The 12,168-nt window shown below is 55.5% G+C and overlaps 1 protein-coding gene across 3 annotated transcripts in view; it reads right to left on the bottom strand.

Moving 5' to 3' along the window:
* The window catches only part of ARID1A (AT-rich interaction domain 1A), a 51,120-nt gene extending 40,883 nt beyond the window's left edge, over nucleotides 1-10,237 (bottom strand). Inside the window, exon 1 of one of the 3 annotated variants that reach the window (XM_079325626.1) lies at nucleotides 8,771-10,237. In XM_079325626.1, the coding sequence (XP_079181752.1) occupies nucleotides 8,771-9,868 (1,098 nt within the window). In that variant the 5' untranslated portion in view covers nucleotides 9,869-10,237. The remainder of the gene's footprint in view (nucleotides 1-8,770) is intronic. The other 2 variants (XM_079325625.1, XM_079325627.1) reach the window with 2 other exon arrangements.
* Nucleotides 10,238-12,168: the final 1,931 nt, after the last annotated feature.

The following is a 12,168-nucleotide window of genomic DNA, read 5'->3' as shown; positions in this document are numbered from 1 at the left end:
GGCCTGTGAATGAGCAGGAAGGACAGGGAAGGGGCTCAGAACAGCTTCAGGTACAGGCAGACAGGATAATTTGGGACAGGAGTGGTCTGGCAGTGTCCTCTGCACAGCAGCCAGTCAGGATTTTTGCTTCTCCTCCAGAGCATGACCTGAGTAAAGGTGGATTTTATGCCAACATCCACTCCCCCCAGTGTGCCCTGTTCCAGGGGAGCCACGTTCTCCCCACAGGCTGCTGGAAACCACACTTCCATCAAGAAACTTTTCCTTAAACCAGATAAAATTGTTAAGAGGATTGTGCCAGACTCTGCTCAGTGGTGACAATGACAGGACAAAGAGCCATGGCCATAAAATAAACCACAGGTTCCACCTCCACATGAGGCAGAACTTGAGGGTGGCAGAGCCCTGGCACAGCTGAGACTCCCCTGTGGGGACATCCCAAACCCACCTGAGCTGCTCCTGTGTCCCCTGGGCAGGGGGTGGCACTGGCACATCTCCAGAGGTCCCTTCCAAGCTGTGAAAACTGCCCCAGTGTGAGCCCATGCCCAGAGAGAAATTCTGCTCCAGCTTCACCTGCATTCTGAGCTGTGCTTAGAGCACCTCTCTGCCACCTGCAGGGAAAGCTTCCAAAACATGGAAAACTCCTCCTGGTCTGCCACAGTAACCTGAAAGACTCTGAGATAACTTAAACGCCTCCTATCAAAACATTGTCCAATTATCTACATATAATTAAAAAAAAATAGAATTAATGTTCAACTTGGCCATATGCAGCAGCTGCCCCAAGTCCTTCCCAGGGCATCCAAAGCACTGCAGTCACCACAAGTGCCCACAGACAGTAAGTGAAGGAGTTTGGGCTATTTTACAATGAAATAATAACCCCAGGCAGGCAGAGGGGCAGGGCTCAGAAGCCACAGCAAGGCAGGTTCTGCACACAGGATCACACTCAGTCAACTGGCCCTGAGTGGAAAGTCTCTTCCTTGATTAGCCATGCAAACCCCAAAGTCACAGATAATTTAAAGAGAAGAGAAAATCAAGTTTTAGCTAATTGCAGCACTGCCCCTGTTCCACTGGATCTCCTGCACTGAGGTAAGGACTTTTGTGAAAGCCTTTCACAAGGAGCAGGGCTGAGGGAGACCACCCCTAGCCTGGCACTGGTTAATTATTTACACAGAGTTAATGAATAGCAGACTCTCCTCCTAAACTCGCACAGGGTGCATAGTCCTGCAATCACTTGGACTTTAAATCCACCCTGGGACGGTTCTGAAGTACAAAACTCCAACCAAGCCTGCAGGAAGGATCCCACAGGGAGCAGAGTGAGCCCAGCAGGGTTCAGGACAGCCCAACCCCTCCAGAACAATCCCCTGCACCCAAGGAGGGACATTCTGGAGAGTTTCTCCCAAGGAAACAGGGACAGGCACAAAGCCACATGCTTGAGTTACTGTGCACTTCTGCCTCTGCTCTCCACACTGGAGACAGCAGGAGAGAGACAATCAATGTGATTGAGATACAACATTTTCCCTGATGTCCAACAAAGAACTGAGACACCTCAGGTGTGGCAGGACAGCAGCAGCAGGACGGGGGGCTTGGTGACCTCCACATTCACCCCCAGACTCTGCTCAAGCAGGAGAAGATCAGCACTGAACAGACAGCACAGGCAGGGCAGTACAGCCCCCACTGCACCCTCTGCTCAGCAAAATGAGCCAATTCAGCCCCAAAACCCAAAGCAGGATGGCCATTTCCACCCCCTGCCTGTCTGTGCCTGCTGCCCAGGCTGGTCCTGCCCCAGCAGAGCCATTCCCAGAGCCCCAGCACAGCTGGAGCTGCAGCTGGGGCCATCCTCAAACTCTGCTGCTCACAGGGCACCAGGACCTGCTGACATCACAAGGGAAATGGTGATTCTCAGCGTTTCTCTTAGTCAAACCTGAATGAAATTTCACAAGTGAGTGGAGGGGAGGAAAGTTCTTCTTTGACCCATTCATCCTCCCCGCAGAGGGAAACTCCAGAGCCCTCCCAGCTTCAACAATTTCTCTTTGAGAAAAGTCACAGAACCTCTAAGAGTGGAAAGTCAGAAGTGACAGAAAATTGGGGCCACCTTTGGCCTCAGCCTGCCCCCAGATGTCCCCATCACATTCCACCAAAACAAAGCCACCTCTGGTCCCCACATGGCCAAGCACCCACAAATCCAGGCTCTGCTCCACCAGCTGCCTCAGGGCTCCCAAAAACTACTGCCCACATCTAACCAGTGTGGGCTTCATGTTAATTATCCAGAGAGAGAGGAAGTTACTCAAGTTAAAAAAAAATAAAAAAAAGAAAGGGAAAAAAAAAAAAAGAAAAAGTTAATAGCAATTGAATTTGTCCTTGAAAGAGTTTCAATTACCAGAGCTGGCTTAAGGAAATAATGACATGCTGGTTATCACATGAAATGCCAATAACTGTAATGGAACAGCAGGTTTTTTTCAGTTATTTACACAAACTGATTTTTCACGGGAATTTCATAGGAATTAAGACATATACTCTATCTCCACTCTCTCATTCTCTCATAAAGATATTTATTTCTCCTATTAACAGAATTAACCGATCCCCTTATTTGATCCTACACACTTTTGTCCCTTTTTTCTCTCAGAAAAAAATGAAAATAATATTATTAGAAATTAGACTCCAGCTACATTTTACTCTTAGCACCTAAAGCAAAAGAAATATTTGCTGAGAAATTCTGAAGCAGCTTTTACTAAGTTTACCTGTCATTGTGCAGCATCCCTGACGTTTCACTACAGAGCTCAGCCCACGTTGTGCAAATACTCACTGAAAGCTCAGAGCCAGGAAATGCACTCCTGATGCAGGAGCCCCCAGAAATGCTCCAGCTGCAGGAATGAGCTGCTGTTACAGCCCTGGGAGTGCAGGGAACCCTCCCTCACCCACTGTCAACACCTGGTTAATCCATGGGAATGGGAATGGAACTGGTGAAATTCAGCAGGAGCCGAGTCCTGGGAGAAGCAGCTCCACTGGAAGGGGCTCAGTGCACTCAGCCAAGGCCAGGGAGGGAATTTGGGGTCACAATTGGCACAGGATGAGAGCAGAGGATTCATCTCCCCCTGCCCACCCTTCCCACAGCCCCCAGAGCAGCAGCATCAGGGGGAATTCAGAGCCCCCCTTCCACCCTGGAACAGGGAGAGACCAAAACCTGAGACCCAGCTCAGCCCTGAGCATCAGGGGGAATTCAGAGCCCCCCTTCCACCCTGGAACAGGGAGAGACCAAAACCAGAGACCCAGCTCAGCCCTGAGCATCAGGGGGAATTCAGAGCCCCCCTTCCACCCTGGAACAGGGAGAGACCAAAACCAGAGACCCAGCTCAGCCCTGAGGAACCCCAACAGCAGCTCAGCAGCAGAGGGGATAAATCTGGGGCTGGGATTCCCCTGGGTGTGCTGAGGGCACAGCGTGGCCCTCCTGCCCCAGGAGGACACCCCAGCTTTATCTCCAGTCAGGAACTCCCCTGCTTTTCCAGGAAGGAAAAAGGGCAGCAGCTCCTCTGCACAAGCAGCTCTGTTCCAGAGTGCCAAAAACCTTTCTCCTTCCACTTGTCATTCACTTCCAGCTGCAGATTTATGGCTCTGGCTAACACCCAGTCCAGTTTTCCCATGCATAAATTAAAGACTGAACTTTTTGCAGTCAGCACACAACAGAAAAAAACTTTTGTAGGACTTCTTAAAAACATTTTTCCCAGCAGGAAGTTATCCTTCCCTTCTCTCCCAGCAGAACAAAAGGGGAAATGTTGTTTCCCACCCTTGCTGATGGTTTAAGGACCATTCCAGAGGGAAAAAGCAAGTGGCTAAATATTGACAAGCTTATCTTTTCCATCCCCCCAACCACGTTTGCTGCCTTGGGTTTCTGTTTTGCTGCTGCTGCTCCTTGAGAATTTCCAGCATTCCTGGCAGGAGCTGGGCAATGGCACTGCTGAGGAGCTTCTCCCAGAGCAATCCACACTCAGGAGTTGCAATTCAAAGAAGAAATCACACTCACTAGCCAGAGAATTTTAAATACACTGAGTAAGAACTGGAAAGGGCATTTGCTCCTCTAATATTTTAATTACCCAGAGCACAGATGCAGAGGGTAGAAGCTGGATTTCCAACTGGTAGCTTTCCTTTGAAAAGAGCAAGGGAGAAAAGTGGTGGAAAAGTCGTGTATGAGGTAACAGATAAAACCAACAGCTGCACTATTAAGCCTAATTTTAGACATTATTTTCTCTCTGAAGGAAAGCTGCTGGGATTTTTAGCACAGCCCTCATGGAATGTGTGATACGTCTGTACCACAGGAACCACTGACCAGAGTTCTCAAATGAGACAACAGAAAAATCCCAAAGCATTGTGAACACACCAAGCTGGTGAGAACAGTCAGGCACAGCTTTGGAACACAACATTTGACTGTCCTGCCTCCCCCAGCCCAGCTTCCAATATTACAGAAGAACAGGGAAGAAGTTCTGCCTGCTTTGTGAGGGAAAACAGAAAGTTTTCCTGTTTTCAGAAACAGGAAACAGAAGTTGTAGCAGGTAAAAGGAATAAAACTGGGCAGTTTCAGTAAACCACTAAGTATTCTAGCCCCCCAAAAAAGGCCTGAAAAGCCAAACATAAAACCTTTCAGAAACCAAATTTCTGTCTTGCTACCAACACCACCATTACAAGAGAGACACCACAGAGAGAAACCCTCCCCCAGCCCAGATAATAAATAAGGATTCACAGGGCAACTCAGTTAAACTTCACAAAAAGCAAGGCAAGCCTTGCTAACCCCATTTCACCACAACACTCGAGTGGTTTCTGCTGGGTTTCCCAGTAAACTGGTGGTGAAAAGGGCAGGGAAAAACAAAGGCTCCAGCTGAGAGTGAGGATTGAGTTTTACTGTTCTGTACCCACACACATCCTGCCTGGAGCCCTGCACACCTCCAGGCTGGGCATCAGGGAGATGCTACTGCAGAAAATGAGAGATTTTAAGAGAATCAGATAACTCCTGGTTGACTTCAGGCTGTTTAAAAAAGATAAAGCAGCAAAACCTCCAGTGTCCACACTGGTATTAACAAGATTTCACCAACAAAATCAAAGCAGCACAATTCTCCTGCTTTTTCCCAAAAAGCCAAGCCCCAAAATCACTCACTCAGGGCAAAGGAGATGCAGCACTCTCCTTTCTGTTGGAAAACTCCAGTGCACAACACACAACTCGAGGGCTCCTGACATTCCAATGCAAAGCAAGGAAAAACCACGAGCCAAGAGGAGCCAGGTCCCAATTTCCCATTCCAAGACATCACAGCTCACTGGCAGCACAGTGTCTTTTGGTGCCAATTCAGTTTAAAAACCATATTTCCAACAACGTTTTTCATGCCTCACTCACTACTAAAGTCAGAATCTAAGTCAACAAAAAATAGCTATTGTATGGCAACAGGCCCAAAAGCTTTTTTTTTTAATTAACATAAGATTTTTAAACTGCTTCCACTGAACTTACAGCACACAGGCCTTGAGATGCCAGGGCACCTATGGGGAGGTTATCCAGGATGTCAATGTTTAATGTGATCCAAAGAGTTCTCCCATTACAGGAGACACTTTGTTGTAGCCAAAGCCTGAGAAAAGCTCCTCTATTAAAGGCAGGGAAGTCCTTTCTCTCGTGCAGTTTCCTTGAAGTCCCAAGACCCTGGGAATCTGGTGTATTCCTAAGAGCTGCTACATGCTCTGGGGGGAAGCACGGAAAGAAATCCATGGGAGAGCTGGGAAAATTGAAAACCAGCACCCATTCCTACAGCAAACCATGAATTTCTCATCCCACACACCCCAAACCAGCCACCCTGATCTCCTAATCCTGCCCTGTGTTCCCCAGCTGGAAAGATCATTGGAAAAACACTAAAACCATGGAGCATCCTCATGTTCCCTCTCAGCACCTCCTGCCTGCTCAAGGTTCCACACAGGAGCCACCCCTGTGTAACTCTGGTGTCAGTTACTCCTCTCACTGCAGGCACATTCCACCCAAACAACTTTCACACCAGAAATCACTTTCTTGGTGAGCAGAGTGATGATCAGAGCAGAGTTCTGATCACTCAGAACCCCTCAAGAGTCCCAGAGTGGGATTAGAGGCACCACCCTCCCTCTCAGCCCAAACTCGGGGCCCCCAGGTGAGCTCTGCCCACACCCCCTGCCCCAGCAGCTGCTCCTGGCAGGTGAGTTCTGCTCTCCCAGAGAGTTCCAGCTCTGCCCATGGCTGTGCAAGACAAAGACACAAAGCTTTAAATTCCCCTAATCCAGGGAATTCAGAGTACACAGCACGGGAGGCTGTAATTCAGGGCTGGAGTATTATTATTAATCAACCTTTCCTCGTGGGCAGCACAGATGACACGTGGAAGCTTTCTTCATTAGATAAGGCTGCTCTTTTCTTTTTCCAGCAGAAAAAAAAAGGAATTGTCAGTTTAAATCCAATAATCCTTGGCACAAAGAGGACTATGGGGAAAAGTCATTTGGTTTTTGAGATGAGGGAGTTGCTGGTTTACCTTTACATTCACTATTTGTCCTTTCACAAGTCCAACTAACTCTCAGTACAATTATTAATTAATAATTCCAGTTTATGGGACTACTTACTCAGGTATTCCTGATTCACTGTGTCAGCAGCTCATGAAATTAAGTGAAATTCATTTGCCAAGACAAAATTAAGTTCCTTTTACAAACTTGTACCAGAACACTGACAGAAATGAACTGCAGGGAAATAGCTGAGAAGTTCAACCTGACTCCATAATTTAGTACACATTTTACCTAAATTGAGATTTTTCTGGATTTACCAAGTAAGCACTTTGTTCTTGCATCCATGGAACTCAAGACCAGACTCCTGAGTAGCTGAACCCTGCCCTGAGGATGCTCCAGCACTCCCTACCAGCCACCACTGCAGGTTTGGTAGCCCCAGCAGAGCAGATCTAGCTCTCTGGGACAGCAGAATTAAACCTGAAAGAAAAGCCAACCCAATCACTGGAGGCTGCAGCAGAGGGTGCCTTTGGTGATCAAGGAACAAACACCTGAGCAGTTTTCAGTGCACAAGTCTGAGCGGGAAGGGAAGCTCTGGAGGCTGCAGGTCACCCTACGTGGTACCAAACGTCTCCAGCCCCGGCCTGAAGCTGGAGCAAAGCACACGGAATGAAAAGGGAAGTTCAGCCCTGCACGAGGCCACCACAGGCCCTGGAGATGCAAGTGTGAGCACAGAAAGGAACCTGGCTCTAACCAAGGCTTTCAGATACAGACCCCAGCACCTCTTTACCCCGTACCTAAAATGTCTGATGCTGCACTGCCTTCTCCTCTGCATCCTGGCCATTCCTATTCCAGCAAAGAGGGAATTCTACACAAACAATAAAGATAATCCTCAGGCTTGCTTTTCCTGGTCCCACTTCTCAGGAGAGCTGTGACACTGCTGAGCCTGACCACAACCAGCACCTGGAGCCTCTAGGAAGTGCCTGTCTTTATGTGGGGGAAGGAGACACATCAGTTCTCACTCAAAATGAGTCAGGATGTGCCCAAGACACTGAGATAGAGAGTCCTGTCCTGTATCACAGTTCTGCTGAATATAAATTGATCGTTCTTGGTCACTGACCAGTTTCAGCCTTTTGGCCACAAGTTTGGTTCCGACTGTTCGATTGTTCGGGGATTTTTCTTTCCTTCTTCAGGCTGTAACACACCCCAGAATCCCCATACACTCCCATCTAATAAAGAACCCAAACAGCCCCAGTTTTGAAAAGGGCCAAAACCAGTCAGGAACAAACGCATCCTCAGATCCATCAAAGAAATCATTTATACCAAGGGGAAAGTCACATAACCAAAATAAACAGCGAGCCCATTGTGCGGAGCAGCCCTGCCACCGTTCCGACAACACAGACTCTATTGCAGGCTGCCTGCAGCATCACAAGGAAAATAAAGGCAAGGTGCGAGCAGCGTGCCCCGGGCTGCGGGGCTGCGGGGCCGGGGATGCGCGGAGGGGCGCGGGGCTGCCCCGTCCCGCGGCCGGCGGAGGAGGCGAGCGGGGAAGTTTATGAGCTCATCAGGATGGTTGTACCATTACATCAGAGGCAATTATAAATGGCCAAGAGCAGGGGATGGGGAGCCAATCAGATCACAGATGGGATGTCAACCTAAGACCAACTGTCTCCTGGCTTTGACAGAAGGATTTTACCTCCATAATTCAAATCCCAAACCCAAGCGATCCGCACTCGCTGCTGCCGTCGCCCAGCTCCCCGCCGGCGCTCCCGCCCCGGCCCGCGGCCCCTCCGCCCGCCCCGCGGCCCCGCCGGCCCCGCCGGCCCCTCCGGGCCCTGCCCGGCCCGCCGGACCCCGCCGAGCCCCGCGGGACCCCCCCGGGCCGGCTCCGGGGGCCGCGGGGCCGCGGGAGGGCGGCGGAGCCGCCGGGGCCCCGCGCTGTCCCGGGCGCGCCCTCGGCCGCCCCGGCCCCCCGCGCCCGGCCCCGCCGGGCCCTCGCCGCCCGGCCCGGCCCCCGGGCCCCCGGCACAGCCCCCCGGGGCGGCGGGGAGCCCGGCGGCGGCGGCCCGGGAGCCCCGCACAAAGGCCGGGGAGGAGGAGGAAGGGAAGGCGGCGAGGCAGCCATTTTAGAGCGAGCGAGCAGCACAGACAATGGCAGCGCCCGGCAGCGCCGGCCCGGCGGGGGGAACCCGCGGGAGAGCGGCCGCCGCCACCCCGAGCCCCCCGAGCCCCGCGCCCCCCGCCCGGCCCCGAGCCCGGACCCCCCGCCCCCCCCCGGCCCGGCCGGTACCTGCTGGCTCCTGCCGAGGCTCTGTCCCCCGCCGCCGCTGCTCCCGGGGCTCATGGGCGCGTGGTGGCTCCTCGGCGGGGCCCCGCCGCCCGCTGCCCAGCCCTGGCCGCTGCCCCCGCCGTACTGCGAGACCATGTCGGCGGCGCCCTTGGCGGCGGCCGCCCCGTCCTGCGGCCCGGCGCTATAGTCGCCCCCGGGGTACCCCTGGTAGGCGCGGGCGGAGCTGGGGGAGGTGAGGAGCTGGTTGAGGGTGGGGGTGGCCGTGGGCTGCGGGGTGGTGCCCCCTCCTCCCGCGCCGCCGGCGGCCGAGGGACCCATGACCCCGAAGCGCTGCTGCTGCTGCTGCTGGAAGGCGGCGGCGGCGGCCGCGGGGGACTTGGCGGCCGGCGGCGCGGAGCCCCGGGGGGAGCTCAGGGCGTAGGCCTGGGGGGGAGGCGGGTAGGAGCCGGCGCTGCGCCCGGCCGCGTAGTAGGAGTTGTACTGGTGGTTGGGGAAGCCGTGCTCGGCCCCGGCGCCGTGCGAGTTCTGCGGAGGGGGCGGCCCCGCGGGGGCTCCCGCCGGCCCCGGGTAGTTCTGCTCCAGGCCCCCGCTCTGCAGCGCTGCCATGCCAGGGCTTTGTTGTCCGCCATGTTGGTGGAAGGCAGCGGCGGCGCCCCGGCCGTAGGGCTGCCCGAAGCCGTAGGCTGGCGGGGGCAAGGCGGCCGGGTGGGAAGGGGGCGGCTGCTGCTGCTGCGGCGGCGGCGGCTGCGGCGCCCCCACCCCGTCGCTGCCGCCGCCACCGCCGCCGCCACCGGGCGGCTCCGGGAGGTTATTGTTCAGGGTGGCGGCGGCGGCGGGCCTGGGGCCCGGGTTCCCGTTCGAGCTCTTCAGGTCGGACTCGGCCCCTGCGCCCCCTCCGTTGCTCTCGGCCCCGTCCTGCAGCTCCTTCCCCGACGGGCCCTCGCTCTCCGCCTGCTTCTCGCCGCGCTCCGCCGCCGCCGCCTCACCCCCCGCCTCCTCCGGGGGACAATCCCGCTGCTGCGCCTCCGCTTTCTTCAGCTCGGATGGAGCCGGGGCGCCCAGGCTGCTGGCGGCGGCGGGGGCGACCTGAGCAGCCATGATCCCCCCCCTCCCCGCCCGGCCACCCCCCCGGACCGGTCCCCCCGAGCTGCTCCCTGCCTGGCCGGCCGGCGTGAGGCCTCGCTGCTCTGCTCTCCCCGCTCAGGCGGCGGCGGGCGGCTCTTCAGGGCAGCGGGGGCTCATTCCCCCCCGGCCTGCTCGGCGAGGCGGGGAGGGCTCCGCTGGGCTGGGCTTCCCGGGGCCTGGCCCCGCTGTACCTCCTCGGTTGCAGCCGGCGGAGAAAGGGGAGGAGGAGGGAGTGGGGGGGAAGGAGGAGGAAAGGGGGGGTGGGGGGGGACCCGGGACGGGGCTCCCGGTGCGGGAGAGGCGGGAGGGAGGGAGGGGGGACACGGCGGGCGGGCGGGCGCCGTCCCCGGAGCGGGGCCGAGCGGCGGCGGGGCCGGGCTGGGCGAGCTCCGACTCTGCTCGGCCGAGCGGGCTCAGTCCGACACGAGGCTCAGCGCTGCCATTTTACCCAGCGCCGCGGCCGCCTGCCAAACCCGGAGCGGAGCGCAGCCCGGCCCGGAGCGGAGCCTCCCCCCCGTCACAAAGGAGGAGCGGGCCGGCCCCGGCCGCCGCCGGCGCGGAGCTGCCGCCCGCAAAACCCGCGGCGGATCGGCGGAGCCGGGGGCCGGGGGGCAGCGCTTCCCCCGCCGCGGCCGGAGCCGCCCGGGGCGATCCCCGGGGGCAGCGGGCGATGTCCCGCGGCCGGAGCCCTCCCGGCCGCTCGGCGGCCGCCGGCGCTGGGGTTTCTGCCCGCGGGTTAGCGAAGCGCCTCTTCTTTGTCCCTAGAAATTCCATTTAGAATTAAGCCCTCTGCGAACTGTTAGCGGTTGTCATTTCCTCTCCGCTTGGCCGTGTCCCTCTGGAAAAGGCGTTGGCGGCGCGCCAGGGCTGTGACTGCACGCGCGGACAATCCAAGAAAAGTCCGGCTCCCCGCTCCTGCCAAGGCGAGGGCGGTGGGCACGGAACCAGCAGTTCCCAGATCCAAAACCACCTGAGCGCATCTAGACACAACACGTTGGGCAATGGGACAGGATGCGCTGGCACTCGGAGCCCAACGCCGTGCCGGAGCTCCCCGGCTGTCAAGAGGTGAACTGGGAATTGGGCCATGCTCTTCTGCAACCCTTTCAGAGCCAGATTTCCACCTCCTCCATCCCCGAGGCCTTGGCAGAGCTGTAGGAGGGAGGAGAGCAGTGTACCTGGAGCTCTGTCCTGGACATAGCCTGGCCTGTGCCAGCGGGGTCTGATCCGGCCTGTTTAACTTCAGATGGTGCAGCACTGCAGCAGGGCACGGGAGGGACAGAAGGATGAGTAAGTTGGGTTATAAACACCAAGTTCTTAGAAATCAGGACATGGACGTCTGGTAAAAATGGCAGGCATGATGTGGCTTAGGCCTGGGTCCCATGTACTGGTGTTCCTCTGGAACACTTGGAAAAGTGACGCTGAAGTAAATACAACTTTAAGATGAAAGAAAACATCAGAAAGCAGTGGGTGGGGAGCCAAAAGAGACTCTGAGGTCTGAGGCTGCCATTTTAGAGCATCACCACAGAACAGACAATGTGGCAGGAGCGACCCCAATGCAGTGACAGCAAACAGGGCTCGGTCCCAGCCCAGCACCCAGCGGGACACACCACAGGGGATCCCACTGGGATGGAGCAAACGCGAGCCCAGCGCTGGAGGCAAAGCCCTGGGCAGCAGGACTGGGTCCCTGCCAGCCCCGAGTGCCTGCTGGGGATCAAGTGGAGGTGTCAGTGTCTACTGACAGCAACTCAGCCCTCACACCCATTATAAAACTTATAATATGAAATATTTATCGTCTAGAGTGCAGGTGGCGGAACAAAGGGGTTATTCCAAAGCTGGAAAGTGGGAGGGGAGGTGGGATATGGTGATAAGTAGCAAAATTGTAAATGTTTTCTAGAGCAGCAAACTGCCCCTCAGGCTCCAAACAAAGCACCTTTGCCATTCCCCACTTGACTGTGCAGTCTGGAGCAGATCCCATCCAGCAAATTGGCTGGTCAGCCTTTCTCCTCAGCTGTAAATGAACTATTAGGAAAAAGCAGGTAATGAATGATAATATTAGTATTGTGATAGTACTCAAGGCCTTCTCAAGAGTTAGAGCCCCAGTTCAATGCTGAAATATCACATGGGAGGCCTTGTGGCTTTAGTGAGATGTGTGTGGATCACAGAGAAGGAAAACACTGAGATACTCTTCTTCAGAAGAGTTTGGAAACTGTGGAATGTGCTAGAACAAAAATGGATCTACATCCTCTCATCAGAGGAGTTATTTGATGAAATCC

The sequence above is a fragment of the Erithacus rubecula genome (genome assembly GCF_903797595.1).
Source record: "Erithacus rubecula genome assembly, chromosome: 23".
Taxonomy (NCBI): Eukaryota; Metazoa; Chordata; class Aves; order Passeriformes; family Muscicapidae; genus Erithacus; species Erithacus rubecula.
The sequence above is the reverse complement of the archived record's forward strand: the minus strand, read 5'-3'. Positions and strand labels throughout refer to the sequence as shown.